Raw genomic sequence first — 22391 nt, forward strand, 5'->3', positions numbered from 1 at the left:
TTCCAGAAATGCAGAAGGCCAGATGGTGGATATATGAATAAACTTACTATCTTTCCAGAATACTTTTCTCTCACCACCACACTTCACATTATTTTACCTCATTCCTCCTGGCAAGGCTACAACTACATAGTACTTCTCGTGTTCAGCAAAAAGTCAGAACGGATTTTGAAAGAGTGATGGAACTGAGGTGGAAGAAATGCAAGCTGAAAAAAAAGAAATGGGACAGATTTAAGTAAACAGGTTTGATACTACCATCAGTATTGCTGCAGTTAATATTGTGGAGATGCTAATAGTAATTTGAAAGGTACTGATATTGTGGTGTATCTTACCATTATGTAACACAAGCTTGCAGGGGCTCTGGGAACTAGAGGAGTTCTAAAGAAAGACTGTGTACATGACAAAGGACCAGATTAGGACTATCTTGAACCACACAAGAGAAAGTATTGGTAATACTCCTTCAAGAGATGTATCTCTTACCTGCATCTTAAGAAAATAAGCTGTACATTCTGATAGCTAATGCTTTTCAGGTGCTTGCATGTCTCAAAGTGTGAGCCTTGGTAAACACAAGGTATCAAGTTGAAGAAAACAAGAGCCCTTTGTGGCAAGACAATTAACCTTGTGTAGATACCATATAATTTAAACCCTGTGGAAAATTAGAGTTGCCATAACAGCATAAATAGAGCCACCCCTAGTTTGGGTATATGACTGTAACAAACCCCACTGAGTTGCACAGGTGCTTCTTCGGTATTGGGTATGCAGAACTGCTGCTATTCTGTACTGTACTTCTACTCCATAGGTATTGTCTTACCATTAAAGGAAAGTTAAAAACCTAGTCTAAGGGTGTGGTGGTTGTGTTTGGTCTCATGGCAGAGAGTGAACTGCATCATGGATGAAGTGTGAAATCCATTACATACCATACTAAGCTCAGGCAGAAATAAAAACATGGCTTATGGTATACTAACAGCTGTAAATTCTTCTCTTTATAGTCATGATAGTTCAAAGTGCATCTCTCCCTAATAATTCTCAGTTGTCTGCTATGGACATTAGATACCATTTTTGAACTGGCTTCAGCTGTATCTTCATGAAGTTATTTGGGAAACATGCCAGGAATTTGCTATCTGGTCCCAAACTCTGATCATGCAGGTAATCCTATGGCTGGCTATAGTACTTTTCTAAACTACTGTAGTTTATATGAAGGAGAGTGGACCTTCCACCCACCCCCAACTCAGCAAGATGGTAGAAGGAAGACAGCTAATTAGCAACTTAATATATAGGAGAAACTTGATATTGTCATGAATAACAAAAACCAGATTATACCACTGAGGCCAGTGATGCACAATTGACACTTCGCAAAATGAAGTATAGCAATATTAAAGCATTATGAAGACAAATAGCCTTAAGCTAGAAGGAATGTACTAATTAAACAGTGTAATGGAAGTGTAAATTAGGGGAAGAGAAACCTGAGCCATGAGGAACAGAGGGGAAGAACGAAACACAGAAGCCTTAATAGCTGTACTTTGTAAGGGCAGAGAGAAAGGCAAGGCTGCTTTTTTTTTTAATTAAAAAAAATTAATAATAAATTTTAAAATTTAAATTAAAAAAAGTCTGACCACTAGTCTTGGAAAGACCAGGCATACTTTGAACCAAAAATGCCCTGCTTCAGCTGAGGTACACCAAATACCAGAGCAGTGGAAGATTATCAACTATGGCAAGGGAATTTAATACTCCCTCCACAGCAGCAGGCAGGGAGGGGTGCAACATTAACTCCAGGATACCCACACATTTAACAGCTGCCAGCCTTTATTAGAGGTCCTACTATAAATAACGGTTTTGACTTGCCTACAGAGCAGATGTAGCAGAATGTTACTGTAGCTTTTGCCAAGTTACTGCTCTTTCACCATATCAACACCAGAAATATGGAAAAAGGAATTCTGAGCCATACAGCTATTAAACTGGAACAAGAGGACATTGCACAGTAATTATCCGTGACTTCTTTACAGTGAGAGAAATAATGCTTCTGGAAACACACTCCAATGTTATTTCATGTTAGAATTATCTTATGAATTGCTGCTGGGTGGTTTGGAAGATGATCTCATGCTTTTACACAACTGTCTGCCAGCTGGGACCAAGTTTCAGAAGCTACATAAGCTATTTTCTAACTGCATGTTTTGCTGTGGTTTCTAAGGAAAGCAGTCAAAATTTGACTGTTTAGATTGGAGGGGTGTTTTGTTTTTGAAAGTGTTTGAGGACAAGTCCTAAAGTTCTTTTCCTAGTTAAGAAATCCTGCTTTTACAACCATCTTCCTTCCCTCTTGCCCGTTCAGTTTTTCCATAACTGTATGTTAAAGCACCAAACTCTCACAGAACTCCTGGTTATAAATTCAGCACAGGTTTCATGACTATCTCAATTTTGTTTCCGATGAAGTTTCATGTTTAGTGACATCTTCTTTTTGTATGTCAATCACTTCATTCTTTCAGTTTGTTTCACAAAGCAGCCATGAAAATATTTTAAGAAACATTAATCTTCCTTGCAATCAGGAAAACATCAAACTGAGTTTTGGGAATATGGTTTCAAGTTGACACAGACACTTCAAAAGAATGACTAGTCTTTTTTAGCATCATTACATCAATCTACTACACTGTGTGAAGCATAATTAAATGTTATGCAGCTGACTAGAGAACTGCTGCATCTTCCAGTGACTTCAAGTCTTTAGGTTAAATCAAAGCCAGAGTGTTCATTTAAGAACAGTTTTAAATTTTTTTCCTACTTGATCAATAATTAATATTGCTGTCCCCTTCATTTAAAAAGAAAGTGTCAACTATTTATGCTTCCTTACTACAACATGTGGCAACTTACTGCAGATGTTCAACTTGCAATAGAAATTCTCAGCTCAGAATAGAAAAAGCAAGTAATGAAAACTGACTCCAGTATTCCTAAATCAGTCAGATAACCCATTATGCTTTCTTACATTGTTTTACAATTAATTTCAAACTTTAGCTGTTGAGCAAGATTATAGCACTACTATAAATTCTAGATCAACAGAAGAACCTCAAGTGATAGAAGTGTGAACTTGTTGGCCAGTACAAAAATCGCACCGCTAACTGCTCCTATGCTAACTAGTCTTGGTCAAAAACGTGTTTGTTCTATTCACTTGCAATATTCTTGGCTATCATATGCTTGGAACCAGATTAATTTTAGCTGCACAAAGGGTTGAACACACATACACAGAAGAAAAACAGTGCATCTTACCTGGCTTTTACAATTTGTCTATGCACATCTTGGGTAAGACTTAATTTATGCAGTCTGTATCATACTATTCATAGGCTTGTATTAAAGCTGGATTTGCTTCAGCTGTTGTATTCACATTTTTGCAGTGAAAAGCAGTGTTACTGTGGGATTGCATTTTATTAAGAACTCCATAAAAAAGAATTTCAGAGCACAGGAGTCCATTACTCATATTACACCATTCTCATCAAGAATTACATGCTGTAAGATCCCATAGACAAAGACTCAATAGCATTAAACCCCCATCTCTTACATGCACTACTCAAGCCTTCAAAGCAGGAAGGCAAGTCATCTCCAATTCTTATTTCCCTGGCAACTGTACTCTGAAGATGATGGCTTATGATTCACAGTGCTGCAAAAGCTTCCAAAGCTCGCTCTTTTGGCCTGTGGTAGGGTTCTCTTGCACATACGCACGGTAAGTATTGCAGTAGCCCAAAGGCATGCTCCACCAGCTATTCAGACAGGATTCATCCCACAATCCCAGTGTCCCACTAAAAGAATGCAGCCACCAAGAAACTAAATAAGCTGACTCTCCAAGAAAGCAGGGGAGATGCCAGTACCAGTTTTACCCCTTGTTGCTCTTCAGAAAGGATCTGCCGCTCCCCCTTTCCTAAGAAAGGGGAGTTAGAGATCCCACTACAACAAACTTGCCCATTCTTTATCATCTTTATGATTAAGCTACAAGTCACTATCCAGGCTTTGACTAAGTCTGCAGGAGAAACAGGGTAGAAATAGGGGTATAGCACCTAGTTCCCCCATCTCCTGGGGACACTGGAGGATCAGACTGAATGACAAAGCAGAATTAGATCACGTAAGAATCCCTTCTCAAAAATATCTCCGGTATGCAAAGTAAAAGCCTCAGGAACACTGACCAGCCTTGCACATTCCTAACAGGAGCAACGCTTCACACAAGAGTTTAATGGTTCATCCGTCTACTTCAAACTGATGAGGACAGTAGTGCCATCAGAGGCACTACTATTACAGCTGTATGCAGGTTTCTGAAAAGCATCCTGATTTTCTGAAGCCTCTACTCACCCTCCCTGTTAAGATGAGCCCTGAGGCAGTGCTGTGCTACCCTGCACATAGTTCAGGACAAGAGATCCTTCGAGCACAACTTGTCAGTACCCTCTTAATCCCCAAGGAGAAGCGACCAGCCTGCCCTCTCAGGTGCTATGGGGGCAGAGGTAGTCAAGAGGATGCCTACCTGCAAAGACAGGGTAATCTACCATTTGGATTACAATGCTTACAAATACCACAACTGTATCACAGGGTTGTCCCTGCTCTGTGGGTGTTGTATGAAAGCAGTGCTAGTGAATCAAGAGATAGCATGATGAAAGATGACAGTTTGATTTTAAGTCCCCATAATTCCCACTCACTTTGAGTGGCTTCTGATGCGCTCCTCACAGAGGAATCTTATGATAGGACAAAAAGCCTGAGGCATATTTGCCCAAAGTGCTGAGTGATCGCTGCATAGTAAGTCCCTATGTGGAAGCCATTAATGTGCAGAATCTGACAGCATCTGGTTCAAGGCTACAGCTATTTCAGTCAGATAACACTGTCTTGTATTGTCCACCCAAATTGTTATACAAGTTTCTTAAATCTTCAAATATCTGTCCTAAAGCTTAAATTGTACCTACATTTCTGTGGTTAAGTAGTTATGATAATAGCACTCATTACCAAGACAACACTGATCTTATGCTCTGTTTAACTATTTAATACCTGTTGAATAAATTCAGAAGGTATTATGTGACTAGTTACAGGATAATTCTCTAACATCCCAACACTACTATTATTCAACTAAGACATTTATGCCTTCTAGTCTGAAACCTGTTCGTCATCCTTCTCTATCCTCCCCTCCATTTCACAACCCCATGCAACAAGCCAAACGCAAACTCTGTCATCAAGGATTTTAATAGCACTGGCCAATTGAGAATAATAAAAACAAGTAGAAATAAAGTAAAGGCAAAAATATCAAGATAACATAGGAAGTATTCATTCCTGCTAATTAAATGAGGTAGCAAGCTAACTTATGGGGCTGAATTTTTATTTTTAATAATTTCTTAACAGCCGAGAATAATTTTGCAGATTCATTGAGAAAGCTGCTTTCAGATGAAGTACGTAAGCAGAAAGGAAGGAAAAAGATAACCATCAGGTAGCTTTGAAGCCAATATTTGCTTTCTACCTGGACTGACACCAAATTAAGGTAATTCTGCTTAAATTCAATGTTCAAACAAGCAGAATGCTCCTCTGCTGAAGATGGGTTGTATTGCTGTAACTTAGGAAAAGCTTGCCCCAGGAATCTGATTAGATCAATAATTTACGTGGCTGCACATGGAATGTAGGCAAGTCAACCAAAGAATCAAAAAGTGAAGATCTGCCAGTGGATCAGTTTATAGCTGCTAGTCCACTGTCATTAATTACATGATAGATGCCTGCAGAACTACCTGGCCTCCTAACAGATGCAGTTTAGACTGCATCAGTGCCAAGTGATCCCAACCAGGATCCGGGTATTATTGTTGCAGTCAGCTCTATTTTAGGGCTCAACCCAAATCCTGCCAAATTCACTTAGAACTTATCTTTTGACTTCAGTGCCAGTTAAAGCAAACATTTAACTGGGCAAAGATTTACCCTAAAAGAAAATGAAAAGTTGGTGAGACCAAAGTTCTTGATCATTGTCCATAACTGGACTAAAGTAAAAAGATATTCTATTTCTTTTGCTTTCATATCACTTGAAACATTTAAAGTGCAGTTTAGGAACATTTCTGGCAGCAGAAATCTGCAGTTTGAATGTAACTTTTCCACTTAAAAGATGATTCATTATTAAAAACAGGTCTGTACCATCTTCAGTAACCAAAAAAATTGCTATAAAAATAGAGATTTGAAAATAGACTGAATTCACATGTACCAGGTACCATTTCTAATGTAAAATTGGTTTAGTTTATGAAAAATATCTTTCCTTAAAAAAAGCATAGGCTTACAGTTATTATCACTAAGAAGGTCCACAGAATTCCTTCAGTACCTATTAAACATTATACTCTAGGCTTTTTGACAGGTGGGTCCTGCAGGCTGAACTTAGGAATTTCACAAGAAGAGGCAAAAGGAATTCTTTTGGCTGACACCTTCTTCCCAATTGTTTCAATCTGGAAGAGAAAAACACATTTAACAAGTGAGTGTGGCAAGCTAACAATCATGTCAGCTTATGAGGAATCTACAAATTAAATCCAGGACCATGACTACGTTTCATGAACACTAGAATAATACAAGCCACAAAGCACAGTGTGCCAAGGGACAGTTTCTGGGATTGGAGTTGTAAAGAGTTTTTTAAAACAGCCTTTCACAGGTGCCTGCTTTGCCTATTTAAAGCTGCATCTTGCTAATTTGAACATTCATGTGCCTCAGCTTCCATAGGACTATCAGTACAAATATCACAAAATGTTTCTGGGTATTCATAAAATGTGGGTTTGGCCTCCTTTGTCTAAAAATTTATACCCAGTAAATTAGGATAGAAGCAGCTTTTCCCCCTCCTTAGTGCAGTGGGTTGTTTTTGAAACAATGCAACTCTGAAAGGCTAAAGGCAGCCAACTCTATATAAGAGGAAGCATGTAACAAAGCCAACACACACATAAGGCAGGTACTGCAACATTCAAAGAGTGAGACAGGTTCCTGTAATTTCTAGATCAGACTAATGTAAATCACTAAGGACAGAGCTTGTAGAGGACAAAACGCCAACTAGCAAAACAGTTCAGACACCCAGTAAATAAGGAGAGCAGTAGCTTTCCTCTTGAGGAAGTAGTGCAAGTCAGATGCAGAGCACCAAAAGACAAAATACTTCAATTATTTTAAATTTAACAGAAATTTGATGAATATATTCTAGACAGACATCTGAGTTAACTCTGAAAAGAGTTGTTTAAACAGTCATGTGAGCTGTATGTACCATATTTGCCCAGAACAGCTTCAATTGACTGGTTAAATCAATTTATACAAGCCTGTTCACAAACAGTGTAAATAACTGTGTAGTTTAAGCAGGGGAAAAAATATCAAGAGAGAAAGGCTATAGCCACTATGCAAGTAACCACAGTACTCAGGAGTACGCAGAATGAAACACAACTGAAATATGCATCTGATCTAGCTTGTAGATTTTGTTCTGATTGTGTCTGGCTGAGATGCTTCTATCAGATTATTCAGGGATTTGGTGACTTTAGTGTTAGTCAAATTCTGTCTGTGCTAGAAGTGCTTCAAGCTCTTCAATCAAAGCTTACTCTGCTTTCCCCACTTGAGACCTGAGCAGACTTTTTCTCAAATCAGAAGTTACTTTACCTAGAATTACAGAGCTTCACATTCATATTTCCTGAATTAAGCTTCCACTGTGGAAACAGGTTATAATTGAAATGGTAGGTGTGTTTAAAGTTCTTTAAACTCCAGTTTGAGAAAAAAATAAAACCCGCTCAAATTCATAGATTTGGATTGTATATAATGGAATTACTATTGGCATCAGGCTGTCTACGCAATAGCTTTTAACAAGGGCAGTTAAAGACTGGGGACCTAAAAAATTAAATATTGGGGTTGTCCATTTAAGACAATATCCTTTTTATTATTTTATACCAAGAATACAGGTCAATTGTTGAACGCCTTTGTAATGATATTCTGGATGAAAAATCTGGATAATGAACCTGGATGACAAACTGGATTCTGGATGGCAAACTCACAAATTGGTTAAGAATTCAACTAGAATTTCATAGAAGAAAAGTCACTCAAGAGCTATGAAACACAAAGGTACAGTCTCTGAATTGGAAAGTCTTTAAGCCACAGACTTCAGAAGAGAAGTTCCTAGGAGAAATATCACACTGGTTATAATTTGATATACAATTTGCTATTAGCTTAGCAAAATGCTTAGCTAAGAAGTTAAGCATTTGCTTCTGAGTCCTCTTTGGTGTAAACAAACACCATTGTTCTCATCTTCCGGCTGATGCTAATCAATCACAAAGGACTAATCAATCATCTCCTCCAGCCTCCCATGTAACACTTCAGCATTTCACTGACTTATCTTCAGATACATCTTTTCATACAATGCTTTTATCTCTAATATCAGCCAGCCTTGTTGTGCAGATATCAGGGAGAGGAGTCCAAAACTTCTCTTAATAGTCTGTCCAAGTGGAGGATCTCACTGGCTGATAAACATTTGTTACCTGCATTACACCTTGTCTGGTTTAAGTCTCATGCCTTAGGTAAACCTGCTTATGTCTTTTGTGAAGAGCCAAAAGGGCATTTACAGCTTACATTTACTCCTAAAGGAAGTATGTTTTGCTATCTTGTTACTGTCGATTTTAAATGCTGCTTTTTTTGTTTGGTGGTGTTAAAATAAGTTTCCAGGTAGGGGCTGTGGCACAGGTTATAACATACACCAAATGCTAAGCTCAGCTGTTCTGCTGGGTGGTAGCAGCAAAAACTGCAGGGCTTGAGGAAACTGTGGAGGGGCTAATTTTGGAGTCAAATATCCTGCTGATTACCTAGAATGAATTTAGGAGTGAGATTTAGCAGGTTTTTTACATCTGTCTCATAACTCTGCATGATTTCCCTGGTCCAAAGAAGGCCAGATGGGCATTCAGATGTTAGGTTTACAGTTGGACTCAATCTTAAAGGTCTTTTCCAACCTAAATGATTCTAAGGCATGCTTATACTGCTGAATGTTGATGGTATAGACTGATGTAGCTTGGATTTTAACAGAGCATCAGTCTGAAAATAGTAAGGTAATGGAGGAAGACAGCACTAGTGAAGAGACTTAAGTACAGATGGGTTTAGATTTAAATCCTCACCTGAAGAGGTTTTTTCCCCTTGCTACTCAGTCATTGCAGAGGGAGAGAGAGCAAGAGGGAAGAGAGCAGAAGGAAAGAAACATAAGAAGCAGCATCACCCAGCCGATTACCTGGAAGCCAATGACTTGTAGCTCATTGTGAAGATCATCTAGAACTCTTCTACCATCAAAGATAAATGCAGGCTTCAGCATCTTCTTATGAATACGTTCATAATCCAACTCCTGTAAAGGGCAATTAAAGCAGATAGAGTAAGTAAGTAGCATAACACTCCCTCTCTTTTTCTTTAGCTTAAATTGAAGATAGCATTTACCTTAAACATGTCCCATTCAGTGCAAATTACAAGGGCATGAGCTCCATCACAGGCTTCATAGGGATCTTTGCTGATAGTGACCAACCGAGACACTGTAACAGAAGGAAAATACAAGTTTTATTCTGCACACATCTTTAGCATCTGGTGCACTCCTGGCAAATGAGTCTCCTTCCTTGCCCTACACAAACAAGGAGTTTCAGGTCACTCACCTAGAGATAGTTTCTATCAAGACATTTGTCACTTTGATTTCACTTATTTAAATGAAAGCAGCTTGTACCTGGCATCTGAATAGAGCCACAGCACTTAAACATTTGAAGTTAGGCATTCCAATTTGATTTAAACAGTCAAGAGCATCTCTAGAATTAGAAGTTACTATGGAGTGTTCAAATGCCAACTCTCAAAGGTCATTGCCTGTACAATAGCAGCACATCACAGTTCCTATTTAACACTCAGTTCACACTAAAGAAGATACACATGGCTCACTAGGGGCTGCCTTCATCCTCTGCCTGCCTCACCAGCTGCCTAGAGGCAACCCTCCCCTCCCCTCCCCCTCTAATTCAAGGGCATGTCAAATAACGTACACCCTTCACTTCATCACAGCTCATTTTTCCTCCATTCTCTTCACCTCTAGAAGCCTGATCTATCCTTCTCCCCCATCCATCTATCAACTCTGTTCTCCCCCTCCCCAATAAGAAAACAAAAAGCCCCCAAACCCCCTGCTTCTCCCCAAGAAATTTCTAGTCATAGATGATTACTTTAAAGTCTTCTTGAATTTAAGGGAACAGATGAATTTGGAAGTGATATGGGGGAAGGGAGAATACTCTACAGTGAATTCCAGAATTATTTCTTTATTTCTACTTTAGATATGCAAGCAAGAACTAAGGCAAGATAGGACTCAGGGCACAAAGGAGCTGACAGAACAACACTAGTCTCCCCTACTTCTGGACATTCTTCTTTCTTTTCCTTTAGTTATGCAGAGAGAAAATCCTTTGCGCGTATTCAAATGAGTATTTATCAAAAGAAAAATATGCAATAGTACAGAATTAGCATTTATCTATAAAAGCTATGGGGAAAGGGGGAAGAGTTACAGCAGTCCTCTGAGCTATGACAATCTTCTAGTAAGGGTAACCAACAGCACATCATTGCCATGGTGAAAATGTGAAAATGGATTTATAGTATTTAAACACATCTCATGTATTTTGAGAATAGGGTGGGAAGGGAAGGGGGAAATAAGCTTTACATGAGCATTCTTACCTTGGTTATCTTCTGAGACACCTGGATGTGAGAGATCCAAGATGATTTGTTCCTTAGGTACTTTAGGATCATAGATATGGAGCTTTGCTCCTTCATCCATTAAGTACTTGCTAATGTAGATACTGGATGACTCTCTGGGGAAGTGAATCAATCAGTTAAAGAACCAGGTGGCATGTTCCAAGTAATGAAAGTCTTCAAATGTCATGATATGCAATGCCAGAGCTTTTATACCAGTTTTACATTAAACATCTTAGTGGTAATCCATGCCAGCAGCAAACTTGAAATCTTGAGGGACACCAAGGAGAGTAATATGAAAAACAAGCTTACATCTCTCTTGCTGAATCATGCAAGAGATACTAAGCCCCAGGACTCCTATTGACCATAACTGACAAGGCATCAAGCTTATAAGCATTCCCCACAAGCTACAGTTGGAGAGTTGTATCAAGTTTGAGCTTTACAGGAAAACAGAATTAACCACCTATGGGAAACAAAGCTGAAACTTTGGCTTCACATAGCAATTTAGAACCAGTTGCAAAAGTGTTTGCATTCTTTTCTGTCGAGAATGGAAGGACTCTGTCAAAATCCATCTTTGCTTATGCAAGTTAATAAGGACTACAGTTATCTGCTCTAGCATCTGAATGATTCAGGTATGTTGTAGAGGTCAAGAATCAATTGTCTCACCCATTTAAGAAAGACTAATCCTTGTTACAAACCAATTCAGTCACAAGAGGTTAAGGCTCCCATATTTGATCTATTTTTATTAATGCTATTCAATTGGGGGGGTTTAGCCGCATAGCTGGTGACAAGTGTAGGGAATCCATGTTAGTGAACTGAATTCACTTTCTTACCTTGTGTCCCCAGTATCCTTTTTGAATGCAAACCCTAAAATAGCAATCTTCTTATCAGTGACGGTATTGAACAAGCTGTCAATAATGCGGGAAGCAAATCTTCTTCTCTGATAATCATTCATGTCTATTACCTGAAATTATATAAAACATGACAGTACAGAAGGGAGCCATTTTAAAATACAAAAAAATTCTATTAACAATCAAGCCAAGCTACCCACACATAGGTTTAATAGAGGCTTAAAAGAGAAAGCTAAGTATTCTTACTCAGTATCATAAGTAATCCAAAAGATAAATTTAGTTAGTTTATCAAATTCTGAGACAAATCCTATTCTAATCAGTGACTGTAGGTGCATATTCACACATACTATCATGCATTATCTAGTTCAAAGGCTAGGATTTTTTCAGATTGCCTTTTTTAAAATCTACAACTTACTGTATTCTAGGCAGAAACATGGAAAGCAATTTCAGTGTTAGAGTACTTGATGTCACATGGACATCCCATTGCCAGACCTACACTTCCTTACATGCCATGTTTTTAGCCTTTTTAATCCACCCTAATAGATTTCAATACACAAAATTAGTGTGGTTAAACCAGATTTTTAAGTGCCTCACTTTTGTTATTACATGAAAGTGGGTTCACTCACTCTGATTGTTCCTGTACTTTCCTGCAGCCTGCTTCATACTTTGATCTCCAGCCCTTAACACACAGAGGGCACTGGAGCACTAGTAGAATAGGAAAGGTAGGTTCCCCCACCTAGTCAGTGTTCAGTGTGAACTGGGAAGAACTACACTTCCCTCTTGGTTTTGAGACTTTCAAATCAAATCAAGAATTAACAGCAGCAGCCTACGAAACATAAGGTATAAACTATACAGTAGGAGGATATTGGTGAACCAGATTTATTTGAGGAAAAGAAATAAAAGCAGTGAGATTTATGCAATTCAACAGGGTGGTGATGGGAAACAAAGGTAACAGTTGACAGGGTAAGAGGGCCACATCTCTTTCTGTAGGTATGTTTTCAAGGAATGAAGATTTCAGTATTAGAGAGCTCTGTCCTAAAGGCCAGAGAGAATAAAAGTTTGGATTCTGGGGCTGCTCTGATCAGCATATCCTCCAGAATTTGCATCCTGTCCTCAGACTGGTCTGAGGTCTCCCATGTGCATGCACGAGGATGAGCTGCTGACAGTGCAGTGTTCAGGCCACAAAGAAGGCGTTCACACAGTTGCTTATACAGGTGCCCATGTGTGTGCATTACACGACTTGACCAGTGTGGGCTGGGGCAGATAGACCTCTGCAAGATGCCAGTGCCCTGAGGAAGCAGAAGGTGCAGATAAAGGGTTGTACTACATGAACATAGCACTTTACCTTATCCTAACTCTGCAGCAGCTGTTCTTACTATCTGATTTGTCCACAGCTTAATAAGCCATACATAAAAACTGCAAAGAATTGCTCTTAAAACAAGTAAGAGAGCATAAAAGCACTTTAAACTAGTTCGTTTACATTAACAATGCAACCTTTTAGGCTTTTGTTAAATAAAAAGCCACCTCCACACAGAGCAAACCGTAAGTGTTCCTGTGCCTTTGGGTTGCCAAGATACCAAGTAGGTTGCATTTTGAGAAGGACCCTTGTGATCTCAAAGGACAGAGCCAAACCAATTTGCCTCTTGCAAGACAGTATTAATTTTCCCCTATTCATCAGATTATTAGTGAGGTAACATGGTTAGTTCCTGCAGCTCCAGGGATTGTCTGTTGTCTGCTTACATCTTATACTGAGTAAAAGCAGTAGTTCTGAAGCAAGTATCAGAACCTAGGGCTCCTTCTCTTTCCTACTGTGCCAATGCATCCAAGTCCTACACAGAACCAAACCTCTCCTGGGTGCTTGCACAAGGTTCATGCAGTATGTTAGTCTCTCTTCACTGATGGGATTGCAAGCCTCTCCACCATGGACTAGACTACCCTAATGAAGCACATTTTTAAGGAAGATGTCAATCTGAACCTCTTCAGAGGCAGACAGCATAAAACCCAGGTCTTCCTTGTCCCAAGCAATTGAAGTAAGAGTTATAGTTGCAAGCAAGTAACCAGGCTGCTGACCAGCCCCTGGCTGGAGCTTAAACTATCTGAACAGGATGTAGAAAGCCACTGGACATCACAGATCATATAAGAAGCTGACAAAAGTTACAGATAGCACAGAGATGGCTGAGTTTTACAAATGGTTACGGGGGAATTATGAGTGAGATCCAGACAATTGGAAAGGAGTATTAGGGACCTTTTGGGGAATAGAACCTTGCGAAGCCAACAGAGCCTAAGTAATCCCATCAACAGTATCACATGGCCATGATGACCTAGGTAATGGTATAAGAAATACTGGGCTTCAGTATGGATGTAGCACAACTGACCAATGATGAAAGAGTAATTATGGGCAGGCTGTTTATTTGGCAGCAGACTGGGATGGAGAAAAGTGAGGTGAAAAAAGGCTAGCCTAAAGGAAGATTAAAAAAAGGAAAGCTGCTAATAAGGTAGGCAAATCACATGCTTGGTATTCTGAGGGCATCTGCTAGGCAGCCTTGTACTTGATCACCACAGCCTAAATCAGGACAATAAACCAAAGCTGTTCTTTTGACCATACCACGTGTGTCAAAGCTGCTTCCTCAGTCAGGACTGGGAAAAGGGGTGAGGTGCTTTCACTGGTTAATGGGGAAACACTTGCTAGTACAGACTTAGCATCCTGGTATTGCTGCGTTGGTGCTAGGTCTGAGAGCATCCACATCTTCCCAACCATTCCTAACATTAACCAGGGAACAGCAGCAACCATCTTTATTTAAAAGAATAGCAAGTTCTGCTGAGTTTTCAGAAAAGGAACTGTAAAAGTAGACCCTGAGGAAAAGACCACAAGCTCTGGATTCAAAGTGGACAGAGATAACCAAGTGCAAGAGGAAGAGCGAGTCTAGACATGCTTGTACTTCACATTTTTTATTGCTACTTGTAGACAACTTCCCAATCCATTTGATCCAGATGACTTAATTCACCCCAAAAAAGCCTAAGCACTCATGAGTATCAAATGCCAGAGTTAGGCTGAGGGCCCTAAAATGTAAAGATGATCAACACTAAGGTATCTGCTCCTTAAAGCTGAAACACAGATTATATGTGGACAATGCTCAAAAGCTCAATGCCTGAAAGCTGAATGCTGAAGAAACACCACCCCCTCAAAAAAAATCAGTGAATAACTTGTACCTGTTGCCAGTAGCGGGCTACTTCAGGTAAGTTCAGTGCTTCACAGAGGTACACTAAATTCAAGACATCCTTCTGAAAACAGCTACCTCCAAATCCTGAAAGAGAACATTGTTATTTTACAGGTGACTAAGGTACTACTCTAACCCAATCTTTGGAATCAAGTAGTTTTTGGCAATCATTGACATAGTCAGCATTATAAATTTTTCCCAGTATTTCACTGCTAGCAAATTAAAACCTTAAGAATCTCTCAAAACCCAACTCCTGCACCTACCTACTTTGTCAGTTACAGAAGCCTTAAAATCTGCTTCAGGTCTCACTGAAGTCAATGGAAGTTTTAACTCAGCCTCAGGGAAATATATGATAAGATAGCCCCTTGGTTTTTTTATTATTACAAGTGGGTGGACAAGCTCCTGGGTTTGCTCTCCCCGCACCTAGAGATTTAGATTAATATTTCTCAGAACAAGTATGTTAAGATTACGTTCTTTCCTCTCCCACCCCCAAATGGATACCTAATCATTGCCAAGAACCAAAAGATCACAACAGCTGACTAAGGGAGAACTGAGACAATTAACAGAGGGATCCTTGACCCCTAGAACTTTGCTCAGCAGAGTCCCAGAAGCAACACACTGCAGAAGGAATAACAACTTAATAGGAATTTTGGTAATGTATTTGCTGTCTACTTTTTGCTCTTGCACAGACTCTAGGAGAGGTTATATTTAATAAGGTTATTTTAAAGTCACACTTTCCCTTTCTAGCATGAAGACTGTAGCCTTACAGGTAGGTTTTAGTCTTGTTCCATAAGTTTGGAATTTTGTTGTACTGATCACCACTTTATCACATCTTACTCTCTAGTAAATCTAAACAACTGAATTCATCCTACAAATCAGAAGTTGCCATCACACATTCTGACCTAGAGGCATCTCCTTACTCAGGCCACTGGCAGCAACTCCCAAACAAAGTTGCAGCAGTTACAATTGGGAAGACATCTTGGAGAGCACTATCATCAGTGATGCTTCAGAAAAACAAAGTTGCAGCTCTTCTTTCCAGTGCCCCAGGCAGGGTAAACCATGCACTCTGAATTCCTGGGTTTCAGATTGCCAGGGTCTAGAGCAATCTCAGTCCTAGACATTTTACCAGAAAAACTGATTCATGCTAGTACTCTACAGCAATATTTTCACACACTCATGTTATAGAAGATTTTAGAGTATCAGATCACTTCAAAACACTACTAGTATGCCTATTGCACTATTAAACAGATGCCCAGAAGAAAAAAAAAAACAGGGATTTTTCATTTACCAACACTGGCTTTGAGAAACTTATTTCCAATTCTTTGGTCTGTTCCAATAGCTCTTGCTACTTCTTCAACATCTGCTCCTGTAGCTTCACACAGAGCACTGATTGAGTTAATGCTGCTGATTCTTTGGGCAAGGAAAGCATTAGCTGCCTGTAAATAAAAAACATAGTAAGGAGAACTCGATTTCTCCTGAAACCAAGATGCCCACAGACTGAAGGGAGTTACTACTGGAAGGATTACTTTAGTATATACTTAACTCTGTTGAGATACAAAATGTTAACAACTAGTTTAATACATAAATGCCAGTTAATGGGATCTAAGCAAAATAATGTAATGCTTTACTATCATAAAACAGTTCAAACTCTGCAAGTTATCAGTTTCTGCAGCACTGGAGGTTTACTCTTAGTAATAGATAACACAGCAATAAGAGTGAGAAAAGGATTTCGTGGAAAGCTGATATAATCTATTAGCTCAGCTGAGATAATTGGAAAAGATGATATCCTTTGACATACATATTGGGTCCTCCCAACCTCATCTGTCTTTCCTAGCTGCATCACTCAGTGTCAGTGAACTTCAGCTTCTGAGCTTTGTCTCACTTACACCCTTTGCTCATTGCAGACAATAGTGGTGAGTAACACTAACCAGTTTAGAAAGTTCTGATGACCAGGTATTGGTTGTGAGGATTTTTTCTTTGGGCACCCAGTGCTCATAAACAGCACAAAGAGCACGGACAGCTTTCTGTCCCTCTGGAGAATCATCTCCACCGATAAGCACTCTGTCTGGGTTCTTCAGGTCCTTGATGGCTGTTCCTTCTGCAAGGAACTCTGGGTTAGACAGCACCTACAGGCACAGAAATCAAGAACAACAGATAAAAGCCAAAAGCAACCACCAGCTTTTAAATACACAACTCAAAGATTATGCTTACCTGCAAATCCAAGTTAGGCTTAGTATTAGCATCAAATATTCGACGAATGCTCTCTGCAGCACGTACTGGAACTGTGCTTTTCTCAGTGACAATTTTATAGCCATTTGAATTTTGTACAATTCGTCTAGCACAAGCTTCAATGTATTTCAGATCAGCTGCTCGGCCTTTTCCCATCCCATAGGTCTTTGTTGGAGTGTTAACCTAGTTACAAATACATGGAGGGGGAAGAAATGTTACAGGTCTCTTAACGCAAGAGGTACTGACAAGGTGAAATTGTAAGAGTGACAGACATTTTCCTTCCCAGAGTCCAGCTTGCTTCTACCCCAGAATTATTCTAGTTACCATATCAGATGAACAGCTATTAGCTCTCTCAATTACCCATTTTGTCTTCTAAAGAAAGCTCATTGGCCTCTATTCAAATAGAATTTAAACAAGAGCAATTCATAGCAGCTCTGCAGGCTTCGGTGAAACTTAGTCCTTATTCTGGAAACACCAGCAATTTCTTCTTGATTACAACCAGCCACCTTTTGTTTCCTGTCCCACATTAGGAGTGTGAAAATTCACATAAGAATCTTGCAGCTACTGAGGCAGTTATAGTTTAAGCCCACTTTGCAGTGAAACCTAAGTGTAGAGCTGCTGAAAATTGCTATACTGAAGTACACAGAAAAGGCAACATGAGAGAAAATACGTCATTTAGATTAAGACAGAGGGTCCTTTTCTTCTTTCAGTTTGTAATGAAATGGCAACAGCATGTAAAACACAACAGCATGTTTTAAGCCAAGGACAGGTGGCAATATATGGGCTGTATTAGTGGCAGTCATCCAGCCAAGTAGCATTCATTTTAGACTTGATGGAGAAAAATACTATCAGAAAGAGAGCTCTGTACTGAGGTGCCCTAACAAAGAGAAGCTCTCAAGAAAAGAGGACTTAAGTAACAAACACACTCAACTGGTCTACCATGATGAATAGCAATCAGTTCTTTTGGATTCTGCATTAGGAACAACCTTCTAAATTACAAAAGGTCACACAGTTTATGTTTGACTGGATCCTCTTCCTAGTACTGTCAACAGCTTAGAAATATTAAAGCTAGAAAATATTAAAGCTAGCCCCTCTTCCATTAATACTTCTAGAAGCTTTTAAAAAACGGTGTAAGTAATCTTTGAACCCAATAATCAGTATATGACTTTGCATCCCTATCTAGGAATTGTATCAACATTATTAAAGTCCCATATATTTCAGTAGTACACTGCAATGACAGAGCTGCACTATATTCTGCTCTAAGACCCCATACATCTAATCAAGCTAAACATCAACATTATCATTTTGACTTAGAGCCTGTTCATTTGTCAAATGTTCTACGGACTATAAGAAACAGATAAAAATAAAATAAAAAGCTTACTTAACACTTTTCCCATAGTACACAGAAAGACAAGGACAAAACTGTGACACAGTGACATGACATTACTAACTGTATCTATGTGACAAAACAAAGGCCTCTTCCTAACATAAGAGGAACACAATGATTTGATAAGAAGAAAAAAAAAAAAGACAAACACACACAACCACCTTCTCCCCCTAAACTTACAGAAATAAATACAAGATCTGCTTCTCTAATGGCATCATCAATACTGGTGGAAAAGAAGAGGTTTCTTCCTCGACAGGATTCTACCACCTCTTTTAACCCTGGCTGAAAAAAAGATAAAAAAAGCAGTTAAGGTTAATGCAGTTAGAAGAACAGTAAACTGCATGCCCAAACAAACAGCGTATCATTTCAGATACAGAAAGACTTTCTTTTCCCCTCAGTGTGGCATGTTTTCAGTCTGCCAGATGTAAAGTAAAGCTTCTGTAGATTTACATACTGAAAAAAATAAATCCCTTTCTTATTCAAAACACTCAAAATGCTGTCTCGAAAGTTTCAGCCACACTGAATTATTTGCACAAACAGATTTTAGGCTCCAGTTATTCCCATGCTCAATTCTATTACCAAGAGCAACAATTAAAGAAATACCTGTAGAGTGATGTTAAGTAGATTCAAGAAGTAAAGTCTTACAATATTCCCTAGGCTGCAAACAAAAGAGGTGGTCCCAACTTTCCTTTTTCCTCAGCTACACATTTCAGGATCTCCCCCAACATCAGATCTAAAACTTATTCAGCACAAAAAAACCCCACAAAGAAGTCTTCCACCAAATTAGCAAGCCCAGATCCAGTGAAAGAAAGGCAGCAAGAGACACACAAGAGATAAAGACCACTCCTTTTGGCAACCACCCATCTTTGGACCAGATTAAATTTATCATGGCACCACACCTGCAGCATGGAAGAATCACAGGCACAGTCTGATGAGATTCTTTCCAGAGACACATACTGTGCTGTAACACTGTCCCTTGCTTTAACACCTCCACTCAAGACAAGAGGAGCAGGAGGCCATGTGTACATGAGCAATCCTCCATATTAGAATGGTCTACAAAATTATTTAACTAAGATATAGTTGTCATAGATAAAAGAAGCCTTTACTTTTTGTTTGGAAAATAAAGTCATACGCTGTAACCTGGCAATCAAATCTCCAACTTGAGAGACGCCTATCATGATACGAGATATTTGATTAAGTGCCAGAAAGGCAAAGATTCACTGGAGGGGGAGAGAGATTAAAATAAAGCAGAAGCTTTCTTATGCAAGACATTTTTGCTGTCTCACTTTATACCAAATAGCTACTTAAAAGGGAAACAAAGGTCAGCACAGACAGAAAAACATGTGTTACAACCCATCAAATGTTCCAACTATGGTCTTACTGTGATGTAAATAGAAAGGCAGCCCACTAGACAATTTCTGACACTGGAAAGAAAAAACCCAAAACAAAAAATACAAGACACCTCACTGTGCAATGACTCAATTTCACAACTGTCTGAACTAATTCTTGGCAGTTTTTGTACATTCTTTGTAAGCAGAGGACACCATTCCAGGAAACAGATGTTGTGAGTTTGTTTTTTTTTTTAAAAACATGCCAAGACTAGCTCTACTTTAACTCACTCAGTCTAAGTGTTTATAGAAAACAAAGTACTTGCTTTCATGATCTTCATTCACGTCTCATCTGCTAATCTGAGCATTATACACATTTTCCTTCGAATATGTACGACAAAGAGGTCTATTCACCTTCACTTAAAGAGTCACAGTACAGGTTTGGTTTTAAGACGAAAAAAAGACTGCCATTAGTGTTACAGCACAGACAGGATTCAGAAGACTTCTCATAGCAAAAGAGTAACTGTTAGTACCAGGCAACATGCCTTGTCTTTGGGAGCCGAGTGAAGATATGTTTTCACTCCCATTAAAGAAAAGAACTCAAACCTATAAAAACTATATCTCACAAAAGAATGAAGGAAAGGAAAAAAAAAAAAGAGACCTATTCTTTAAGGGTGAAAAATAACAAGTGCTAAGAGAAGCAAAAGAGAAAAATGCTTTATATATCTTCAAATTAAAGTCATTCTGTAATGAAGGAGTGACAGTGTGATACATTTAAAAATTATTTTTATCTGGCCTAGTCTTCCCAGGCCAGATTGGAGGTTTATAGTACAAGTGAATCAGGAACATGACTGTCCCCATCTTACAACATGGTTAAGATGGGCAGCACAGATTGAATTTTGGCAGTATTCAGGATGGGAATAAAGCTTACCACTCAATATTACACATCCATATTGTGCTACAATGCAGCAGATAATATCATAACTGAGTAAGAGGACTATGTTATGATTCAATCAGGTCCCGAAAGAAAGTCAGTATGATTTAGCACAATTCACTATATATATACACAATTACATTTTTCCTTACTAGGCCCTTCATATATAATCCTTAAATACGTGCCTGCACCAGACATATTAAGTTATTTCAAAAATCTGGTTTAATGAGCAGTAGTGACAAGGAGCTGTTCCAGAATACTCTTTTTGAAGGACATCCCTGTGCTATACTTATCAAGCTTCAGAAGTGGGCCATGTGGAAATGCCATGTGGTGGGAGGGAAGCAAATGCAACACTAGCTGGAAGAAGAGACAACAGTGAGACAAGTTTACCTCATAGATTGGGAGCGTATCTGAATTCCAGGCATTGATTCTGGCCTCATTGACATCCACAACAGTAACTTTGATACTGGGACACATCTGTGCAATAACACTACAGGTTGGCCCACCAACATAACCAGCACCAATGCAGCAAATCTTCTTAATTTCAAACATGATTGCTCTAATAAGAGGAGGGAGGGAAAAGGAGAAATAGGAGTTATAAGTGAAAATTCTGGCCAACAATTCACGGAAATAAAAGACAATTAATGATTTGAGATTTTATTATGCTGCCACAGAGAGAAACATTTTCTTACAGCTGATCTCTTGAAATGAACTGCAGTTACTCTCTCCCACCCGGGAAGGCTTTGGAGCCTGCCCCACTCCAGGAGCGCCAGCACACGCAGACCTTTGAGGAAGCGTTTTTTGCGGTCGCTTTGAAGCCTGCCAGCATAAATACCACCCCCTCAGGCCGAGGAACTGCTGATGCCACGATAGTCCCAGGCACGGGCAGAGACCACTGCCGCAGGCAGCGCACAGGGGGAGGGACCGGCGCAGCCCCACGGCGGGCATAACGGCGCCAGGCCGCGCTCGGCCGGGACCCCCGGGCCGGGCTCGGCCCACGGAGCCCCTCGGCCGGGAAAGGCGCCGTCAGGGCGGAGGCCGCAGCTCCCGCCTCCTCCCCGGTGGAGGGAACGGGCCGGGAGCCGACCCTGCTCCCCCGCGGGCGGCTCGGGCCGGGGCCGACCCCCGCGGGCTCCATCCCCGGGAGCCCAGCGGAAAGGTTCCTGCCGGCCGCGGCGGAGAGCGGCTCCCCGGCCGCAACCCGGTCCCACGCTCTGGGGGCCGGCAGCTGGCGGGGAAAGGCCGCCGCCGCCGCCCCGGGGAACCCCCAGGGAAGGCAGCGGGGGTACCCGCGGCCGGCACCGAAGCCGCAGCCCAGAGACTTACTGCGGTCCGGCCCCGCCGCCGATCGAGCTGGAGGGCTGCGGCGAGGATGCTCGGTGAGCTCAGGGCGACGCTCCGCTACGAGCGGAGCGGCGGCGGCTATTTAAAGGGCCGCCGCGGGGCCGAGGCGCCTGTTTCATCCCGGGGACGCCGAGCGAGGCCGGCCCCGCCTCCTCCCTTCCCCCGGGGGCGGAGGCCGGCGCGGAGCCCGCCCGCCCCGCCGCCTCCCCGCCCCGCCGCGCTGCCGGCGAAGGGCGCGGGACACCTCGGGCGGCGCCGGCGGCCGCGCAGGCCAGGCCCGGCCCCGCCACCGCGCGGGCGGCTGAGGGGCCCCAGGGCCCCCGGGCCCGGCTGGGGTCTCCGCGGCCTGGACTCGGGCCTGGGCGCGGGCCTGGGCCTGGGCGCGTCCCGCCGCAGTGGCTTCCCTGAGCCCTGAGGGAGGGA

At 40.8% G+C, this 22391-nt stretch overlaps 1 protein-coding gene across 3 annotated transcripts; it reads right to left on the reverse strand.

The window, feature by feature from the left end:
* Positions 1-159: 159 nt before the first annotated feature.
* Positions 160-22026, reverse strand: UGDH (UDP-glucose 6-dehydrogenase). 3 transcript variants are annotated; one of them, XM_050895252.1, is made up of 13 exons: positions 21951-22026; positions 21015-21183; positions 18543-18644; positions 16958-17158; positions 16675-16872; positions 16035-16182; positions 14739-14833; positions 11511-11641; positions 10663-10796; positions 9409-9500; positions 9209-9319; positions 6305-6425; positions 160-203 (listed from the first exon to the last, which is right to left on the reverse strand). In XM_050895252.1, the coding sequence occupies exons 2-12, from the start codon at positions 21174-21176 to the stop codon at positions 6315-6317; spliced, it is 1485 nt and encodes a 494-aa protein (XP_050751209.1). In that variant the 5' UTR covers positions 21177-21183; positions 21951-22026; the 3' UTR covers positions 160-203; positions 6305-6314. The 3 variants fall into 3 exon arrangements, with proteins under 3 accessions (XP_050751209.1, XP_050751208.1, XP_050751210.1); XM_050895251.1 differs by lacking the exon at positions 160-203 and having other exon boundaries at positions 5179-6425; XM_050895253.1 differs by lacking the exons at positions 160-203; positions 21951-22026 and having other exon boundaries at positions 5179-6425; positions 21015-21185.
* Positions 22027-22391: the final 365 nt, after the last annotated feature.

Source organism: Gymnogyps californianus, chromosome 4 (genome assembly GCF_018139145.2).
Source record: "Gymnogyps californianus isolate 813 chromosome 4, ASM1813914v2, whole genome shotgun sequence".
NCBI classification, from domain to species: domain Eukaryota; kingdom Metazoa; phylum Chordata; class Aves; order Accipitriformes; family Cathartidae; genus Gymnogyps; species Gymnogyps californianus.